The 9,396-nt window shown below is 37.7% G+C and overlaps 2 protein-coding genes across 3 annotated transcripts in view; both read left to right on the top strand.

Moving 5' to 3' along the window:
• The first annotated feature begins 3,433 nt into the window (after positions 1 to 3,433).
• LOC128638917 (tigger transposable element-derived protein 1-like) lies at positions 3,434 to 5,168 on the top strand. Its single transcript, XM_053691045.1, is given in 3 exon segments — positions 3,434 to 3,989; positions 3,992 to 4,291; positions 4,294 to 5,168. Coding segments are annotated over 3 exon segments (1,731 nt in total).
• Positions 5,169 to 6,887: 1,719 nt separating this feature from the next.
• Positions 6,888 to 9,396, top strand: part of LENG1 (leukocyte receptor cluster member 1) — a 151,222-nt gene continuing 148,713 nt past the window's right edge. Inside the window, exon 1 of one of the 2 annotated variants that reach the window (XM_053690729.1) lies at positions 6,888 to 7,302. In XM_053690729.1, the coding sequence (XP_053546704.1) occupies positions 7,171 to 7,302 (132 nt within the window). In that variant the 5' untranslated portion in view covers positions 6,888 to 7,170. The remainder of the gene's footprint in view (positions 7,303 to 9,396) is intronic. The other variant, XM_053690728.1, reaches the window with a different exon arrangement.

Raw genomic sequence — 9,396 nt, 5'->3', positions numbered from 1 at the left:
CCATCTGGCCCATCAAGACTCACTCTCATTTCATCAGTCCATAAAACCTTAGAAAAATCAGTCTTGAGATATTTCTTGGCCCAGTCTTGACGTTTCAGCTTGTGTGTCTTGTTCAGTGGTGGTCGTCTTTGAGCCTTTCTTACCTTGGCCATGTCTCTGAGTATTGCACACCTTGTGCTTTTGGGCACTCCAGTGATGTTGCAGCTCTGAAATATGGCCAAACTGGTGGCAAGTGGCATCTTGGCAGCTGCACGCTTGACTTTTCTCAGTTCATGGGCAGTTATTTTGCGCCTTGGTTTTTCCACACGCTTCTTGCGACCCTGTTGACTATTTTGAATGAAACGCTTGATTGTTCGATGATCACGCTTCAGAAGCTTTGTAATTTTAAGAGTGCTGCATCCCTCTGCAAGATATCTCACTATTTTTGACTTTTCTGAGCCTGTCAAGTCCTTCTTTTGACCCATTTTGCCAAAGGAAAGGAAGTTGCCTAATAATTATGCACACCTGATATAGGGTGTTGATGTCATTAGACCACACCCCTTCTCATTACAGAGATGCACATCACCTAATATGCTTAATTGGTAGTAGGCTTTCAAGCCTATACAGCTTGGAGTAAGACAACATGCATAAAGAGGATGATGTGGTCAAAATACTCATTTGCCTAATAATTCTGCACTCCCTGTATATGTTACTTATCATGTGCAATTATAATATTCCACCCATAATCCACATGTATAAAAATAATTATAACCATATTCTTATCAGAAACAGGTCAAATGTGTTACTTGGGATGTGTAACCATGATATTCCACCCATAATCCCCACATATAAAAATATTTATACCCATGTTTCCATCAGGAAAAGGTCAAGTATGTTCCTTGGCATCTGTAACCATGATATTCCACCCATAATCCCCATATAGAAAAAGAATTATAATCATATTCTTATCAGAAAAAGGTCAAATATGTTTCTTGGCATGTGTAACCATGATATTCCACCCATTATCCCCATGTAAAAATAAATTATACCCATATTCCTATCAGAAACAGGTGAAATATGTTCCTCTGCGTGTGTAACCATGATATTACACCCATAATCCCAACGTAGAAAAAAAATGATACCCATATTCCTATCAGAAACATATAGTTACACATGCCAAGGAACACGTGTAACCACATGTTCCTTGGCATGTGTAACCATAATATTCCACCCATAATCTCCATATATAAAAATAATTATAACCATATTCATATTAGTAATTGATTAAATGTGTTTCGCTGCATGTGTAACCATGATATTGCACCCATAATCCCCATGTATAAAAATAATTATACCCATATTCTTATCAGAAATAAAACAAATATTTTACCCATAATCCCCATGTATAAAAAAAATTATACCCATATTCTTATCAGAAATAAAACAAATAGTTCACCTATAATCCCATGTATAAAAATAATTATAAGCATATTCATATTAGAAAGAGATTAAATGTGTTCCTCTGCATGAGTAACCATGATATTCCACCCATAATCCCAATGTAGAAAAATTATTATAGCCATATTCCTATCAGAAACAGGTCAAATATGTTCTTTGGCATGTGTAACCATGATATTCCACCCATAATCCCCATGTATAAAAATAATTATACCATATTCATATTAGAAACAGATTAAATGGGTTCCTCTGTATGTGTAACCATGATATTCCACACATAATCCCCATATCTAAAAATATATTTAACCATATTCTTATGAGAAACAGGTGAAATATGTTCCTTTGCATGTGTAACCATGATATTCCGCCCATAATCCCAATGTAGAAAAATAAATTATACCCATATTCCTATCAGAAACAGGTCAAAGATGTTAGTTGGCATGTGTAACCATGATATTCCACCCATAATCCCCATATCTAAAAATATGTTTAACCATATTATTATGAGAGACAGGTGAAATATGTTCCTTTGCATGTGTAACCATGATATTCCACCCATAAACCCCATGTAGAAAAATAATTATACCCATATTCCTATCAGAAACAGGTCAAAGATGTTAGTTGGCATATGTAACCATGATATTCCACCCATAATCCCAATGTAGAAAAAAAATATACCCATGTTCCTAACAGAAGCAGGTCAAATGTGTTCCTCTGTATGTGTAACCATGATATTCCACCCATATTCCCAACGTAGAAAAAAAAATTATACCCATATTCCTATCAGAAACGTATGGTTACACATGCCAAGGAACACATGTAACCATAATATTCCACCCATAATCCCCATGTATAAAAATAATTATAACCATATTCATATCAGAAACAGGTCAAATGTGTTCCTCTGCATGTGTAACCATGATATTGCACCCATAATCCCCATGTAGAAAAATAATTCTAACCATATTTTTATCAGAAATAAAACAAATATTTTCCTTGCCATGTGTAACCCATAATCCCCATGTTTAAAACATATATTTACAGGTTCCTATCAAAACAGGTAAAAGGTTGTGCTTTGCACATACATATACTATATTAAATCAGTAATCTAGTCCTACAAAAGTATTGACTCTTTTTTCTATTACAGGTATACCCCGCTTTACGTCGATTCGCTAATACGTCGCCGCCGCAAACCCGGAAGTAGTTTCTCAGCGCGGCACAGCGCAGGACTTAGACATCGCAAGTAAGGAGAAAAATTGCATGCGGTTTTACAGAGTACGTTGGAAAGACTTTAGGGTTGCTAAAACTGTGCAGTACAGTATTGTACTGTACCAGATAATTTGGTAAGTCCATAATTATACCGGTCTTCATAAGCATTACAGTATTTTTTGTCCATTAAAGGTACAGTACTGTACAGGATTATTTGTTAAGTCCATACAGTAATTGTACCGTACACACAAGTCTAGTTCTTCATAAGCAGTATTTTTTGGCCAATAAAGGTACAGTACAAGTACCAGTATATGCAGTGTTACTGTATGTACTGTACTGTATACAGTATTATTGTCATAATACCTTTGTGCTTACCTTGAATAGTACAGGTAAGCATTTCATATGCCTCCATCTCATATACAGTACCATACCATAAAACATAACCTACTTTAGTACAGTACAGTATTGTTTGGCATGGTGTGAGATCTCCACATAAAATAAGGATCTGGCATACAGTACAGGTACAGTAGAGTACTGTACATTAGGTTATGGTTTATGGTATGGTACTGTATAGACATGCTGTATGAGATGAAGGAGGCATATGAGATTATTACCTGTACTATTCAAGGTAAGCACAAAGGTAAACCCAATCATTGCAATAGGAGCAGACAATCTTTTTTTCATGTTTTTTTTCATAATTTAAAAATTCACTCCCAGTATCATCTCTGTTTTGTATTTTAGTCTTTATTTTATTTCTACATTTCTGCAATGGCCCTGGCTCCAGGTGATGGAAAAAAAGAGGATCCATAAGCCTCTTACATTGAATCAAAAGTTGGAAATGATAAAGATGAGTGAGCAAGGCATGTCCAACTCAGATATAGGCCGCAAGTTGGGTTTGGCTCGCACAACAGTTAGCACAGTGGTGAACGCTAAAGAAAAATACTTAAAAGAAGTAAAAAGTGCTACTCCAGTGCACACAAAAGTGATTCGCAAGAGAGACAACCTTATTGCTGAAATGGAGAAGCTGCTAGTGGTTTGGATAGAAGATCAAACCAGCCACAATGTTCCTTTAAGCCAAGCCATTATTCAAAGCAAAGCACTATCCTTGTTTAATGCAATGAAGACTGATAGAGGTGAGAGTGCTAAAGATGAAAATTTTGAAGCTAGCAGAGGTTGGTTTAACAGGTTTAAGGAAAGAAGTCATCTGCACAACATTAAAGTGCAAGGGGAAGCAGCTAGTGCAGATGTTGAATCTGCAGAGGCTTTTCCAGAAGAGCTGGCTAAAATTATAGAAGGTGGTGGTTACTCCACACAGCAAATATTTAATGTTGATGAAACTGCCTTTTCTGGAAAAAAATGCCATCTAGGACATTCATTGCAAAGGAGGAAAAGTTAATGCCAGGATTCAAAGCTGCAAAGGATCGACTAACACTGCTTTTAGGTGCTAATGCAGCTGGTGATTTGAAGCTGAAGCCTATGATGATCTACCATTCTGAGAATCCCAGGGCTCTGAAAAATTATGCTAAATCTAGCCTGCCTGTTTACTACAAATCAAACACTAAAGCCTGGATGACTGCAAGTCTATTTACAACATGGTTTACAGATTATTTTAAACCCACAGTTGAAGCCTACTGCAAGGAAAAAAAATTCCTTTTAAAATTTTAATGCTTACTGACAATGCACCTTCTCACCCACGAGCTTTAATGGAAATGTACGAGATTCAAGTTGTTTTCTTGCCTGCAAACACCACATCAATTCTTCAGCCTATGGATCAGGGAGTGATTGCAACCTTCAAAGCATATTATTTGAAGAAGACATTTACTGCTGCTATAACTGCCTTAGATAGCGATGCATCTGATGGTGCTACACAGAACAAATTAAAAGCCTTCTGGAAAGGATTTACAATTCTAAATGCTATTAAAGCAATTAGAGATTCCTGGAATGAAGTTTCAGAATCAGCATTGAGACGTGTGTGGAAAAAGCTAATCCCCACCTTTATGGATGATGTTCCCGGCTTTGAGACTTCGGTAGAGGAAGTCAATGCTAGCGTTGTGGACATGGCTAGACAACTGGAACTAGAAGTGGAGCCTGAAGATGTTACAGAATTACTTGCATCTCATGACCAGCCATTGACAGTCGATGAAGATTTGATTATGATTGAAGAGCAAAGAAGACTGTTTCTTGAAACTGATGGTTCTACTGATGAAGACCCAGATTGCATTAGGGAAATGCCAACAAAAGAATTAGAGGAATATGTCAGTTTAATTGAAAAGGGTTTGGCAGGTTTGGAGCAGATTGATGGCAATTTTGAAAGAAGTTCTTCAGTTAATAAAATTGTGTCAAATGCAATTGCATGTTATAAAGAAATACTTTGAGAAAGGAAGCGTCAGTCCATGAAGCAAACTTCTTTGCTATCATATTTTAATAAAGTCCCACAGCCATCATCATCACCTTCAACATCAAGACCTGATGAATCTTTGTCAAGTTCTCCACCTTCAAAACTGATTTGCATTGAAGACTAAGATGATGAATCATAAGCAAAGGTAAGCAATAAAGCACATACCTTTTTGTCCACCTAGCCTGTCTGCATGTATAATTTTTATATGGAATACGAATAAAGCACCTTCTGTTTTGAATCTAAAGCGGCTTTTCAAGTTGTGCCTGCCTCATTCTTTCTCTCAATAAAGCACATACCACTGTATTGTACTACATGTTGTACTGTACAGTACCTGTATACAGTATATGTATCCCTTTCTACTGTCTGCATAACTGAATACAGTAGTGTACTGTCTTGTGCTAGTGTTAAACTAAACTTAGCACTATTGCACACCTATATATGTTATTTCAAACATGTTTTTAAGCTTGTAAACACACTGGCAAGTGAAAAACAAGTGAAAAATGCCTTGACTCACTTTAAGTCGGTTTTCACTTTACAGCGGGGCTTCAGTCCCTAACCCGCTGTATGAGTGGGGTATACCTGTATTTCTATATAATTTACTATGATTCCATTATACAACTGTATATATATTAGCAAGTGAATAGTTAAATATTTGCAACTACTTTATGCAACTTAGTATCAAGCACTGCAGAAAATAACGTTTTGTTACAAGTCATTACTATGTGTGTAAAAAGTATACTGACACCTATTGACAGTGTTAAGCATTGCAGCCAATCATCCCATCATTCCAATATGCTGTTTAGTTAGTATGTCCCCAAGATGGGCACCTAGAGTCAAACACGACCAAGGAACAGCACCTGGGAATCCGAAAAGGACTCAGCAGACTCTTCATATGACATCAAATGATTTAATATGCATTTGGGTGCATATTAAATCATTTGATGTCATATGAAGAGTCTGCTGAGTCCTTTTCGGATTCCCGGGTGCTGCTCCTTGGTCGTGTTTGATATTTGTGTTTGGCGTTGGTGGAGCGCTTCAGTGTGAACTAGCACTGGTGACGTCATCTTCCTGGGGCCGTTCCCATTTGGCGTGCAGTTGCGGTAGCGTGAAGACAGCGGTGTTTTTCAGATTGGGCTGAGTACCGCTGCGTGGGAGATGTTTCTTGGAGCGCTGGTCTCTGGTCGTTGAATGTTTGGGCAGAGTGTGCACCTCTTTTTTTTTTTTTAACACAATGTATATTGAGACGTTTCTTCTTTTTGATCCCATACCCACTTGGTAATGGAGTTTCCCTTTAAGACATAAAACTTGTTTTTTTTTCTTTCTACGATGTTATAATGTATTTGGTTAAAATTTATGAGGATGGCTTCTGAACTTATAATAATTTAACCAAATGCAGCATAGGATAAAAATAAAAAACTCGTTTCCAGCATTATATAGCTTCATGAAAATGTTATATTAAATAATGATGTATGGAAGGGTTGAAAATTGAAATTGCCCCCCGGGCCACATTGGTGATAAAATCACGGCTGAGCTAAATCATGGTGTGTTAGCTCCCCATTTGACCAGCTGTATATAATACATATATATAATTGAAGACCCAGATTAGCGTTTTACAAACATTCCCGTAGGCACAAATATAATGTCATCTTTGTGGCTGCTAAAAAAATATAATTACACAACATATATCCGCTACGCAATGAAACATGAACAGCATGGGTGACGACGGAGCGTCAGAGGATACATTCGCAATCTTTGAACGGAGATCTATTTTAGCCATGCGCATTACAACGAAGCTAATACGGCGCATGCGCACGACTCGTTTTGCGCTTTACAGTGCGTCCTGTAAATCCTGGCGAAGGGTTTTCATAAACAGGAACTACAAATGAAATCACCGGAAATGCTCATGTTTATTTTCTATGACCCGGAAGTTGAGGAATGTTGCAGACATTAATTGAGGAAAATTGCATTTAACGAGTAAATCCGAAATATATTTTATTGGACAATAGCGTGTGCTGTATTATATCGTACAACCTCTAACTGCCCACGATTCCAAACATAGGAAGATTTAATTATTTGAAGAGTTACATTTTTTTCTATGTGGTAACCAGTAGTAGCTCCAAACAAAAATGAACATTTTACCGAAGAAGAGTTGGCATGTGCGGAACAAGGACAATGTTGCGCGTGTACGGCGTGATGAGGCGCAAGCTGCGGAAGAGGAGCGCATGCGCAAAAAACGGGTTGATCTTGCAGAGCAGGAGGTGAGACATAAGCATGTTACTGGCTTATGCATACAAGTAGTATAATATGTATATTAAAATAGATCAAATCAAAAGAAATATATATTCAAGGCATGTGAATGTAATATATGATCATTCTTTTTATTGTTTACAGGAAATCTCATTATGAATATTTATTAAGAACACATTATAATCGCACTATCTTTTATCACTTTCACTTATTCAAACTCTCGACCTTCTGTTTGTAAGCATGCATAGCTAACCACTAAGCCACCACAGAGAGCCATTTCTTTTATCACTTATGGTTTCTAGTGCATATGGTCTAATTTGTTAGTACATGCCATTTTAGCCTAATGGACCCTGCAAGTCTTTGTGCTTAAAGGGATAGTAAACCTAAAAAAAAACTTTACACAATTGCAAACTTTGTGACATAAACTTTTACTTTGCAAATAACATCTTTAAGCAATTTTTGTTTGTTTACCTGCAATTTACAAAAATAAACCTTTATCCTGCCAAACCCCTCCGGATCCTCCTCATGTATATCAAATCAAACTGTTCTACCTAGGTAGAACAGTCATGGCGGCCCGCATGCGCATTCTGTCTTCTCTGTGATCCACGCATGCGCAAATCTCATTGTCAAGCTTAAGAGCCGGAGCAGAGTGCGGGGTATTACTAGGAACATATCATGTGATTGCCCTCATATTACAAATGACAGTGGAGCCGGCACTTATTCCATACAAAACATATGACCTTTATTGTCCATATACTGTGGTTTTATTAATGTGACAATAAGGTTCATATGTTTTATGTGGAAGAAGTTCCGGCTCCACTATCATTTGTTCCTGTATTACCCTGGGCACCTTCCGATATAGTTTTTTATTCCCTGGTCTGGAGGGGTTTGGGCTTGTTTCGTGAGGTCTCTTGTACATCTGATCGTTGTGACAAACGAGCCGTCTCCGCTGCAGTAGCTCCTAGACAGTGGGCTGTTTGCAGCGTTGAGCACACAGCGTTAGTGTTAGGAGTGGTGAGGACGCTGGTGCAGTTAGCGTATATAAGCAGTAATGCTGGAGCAACATATATTATCACTATAGCTGGTTCCAGGAGCAAACACAAAACTAGCTTGCACTGGGCCATTTTGTTTTCCTGCTGAGTATACATCATAAACCTGCCCATGGATGCTCATTTGCTGAGTGTTAGTTGTAGAAGCTTAAGACCTCTGCTTGTGGGACCAGGGACGTTCCAGTGTAGGGAGCAAACTGCCTGCACAGCTCCTTTCAATGACATTGTGTCTTCGGTCCCCCACTGACTCAGGCAATACTCACTAATTAGACAGTGTCACAGGAATCCCGGTACGGAACCTGATAGGAGCGTGTGCTTTAGAGGAAATAAATGTTTAACTGATCACAGCCGCTGATGTGTCTCATCTGTCACTGATCTTGTTCCATGGCTGCTTACAACCTACACTAACCATGCATGCAGCAGCCACTCACTGTGCTGCAGGCAGTTTTCTGTCACTGGCCAGATAGGACAATAACTTCTCTTGTACATACATGACAAGCCCAAATAACAGTTGTAATCTAAATATGCAAATTAGATTATCCTTGCTGCCCTGCTATTGGTTAATGGAATTGCATAGGTAATGAGAAAACCCAGCCTACATTTAGGGGCAGGCATTAGTGCCGTTTGGAGGAGAAATAAAAATATAATTTTTATTCTGAAGCAAACTTCGTTTAAAAATCAAAGTAAGTGGGATTAAATATGTAAACCTTTACCTAGCTGATGACATGTTTTTATTAGTTGAAAAAAAGAAAACATTTTATAACCCTTTAAAGGGACACTGAACCCAAATTTTTTCTTTTGTGATTCAGATAGAGCATGAAATTTTAAGCAACTTTCTAATTTACTCCTATTATCGAATGTTCTTTATGCTCTTGGTATCTTTCTTTTAAATATACCATTTTTGGTGAACAACCTAGGTTGTCCCTGCTGATTGGTGGATAAATTCATCCACCAATCAAAAACTGCTGTCCAGAGGTCTGAACCAAGAAAAAAAGCTTAGATGCCTTGTTTTTCATATAAAGATAGCAAGAGAACGAAGAAAAATTGATAATGGAG

The sequence above is a fragment of the Bombina bombina genome, chromosome 8, assembly GCF_027579735.1.
Source record: "Bombina bombina isolate aBomBom1 chromosome 8, aBomBom1.pri, whole genome shotgun sequence".
NCBI classification, from domain to species: domain Eukaryota; kingdom Metazoa; phylum Chordata; class Amphibia; order Anura; family Bombinatoridae; genus Bombina; species Bombina bombina.
This window is presented reverse-complemented; position numbering and strand designations above follow the sequence as displayed.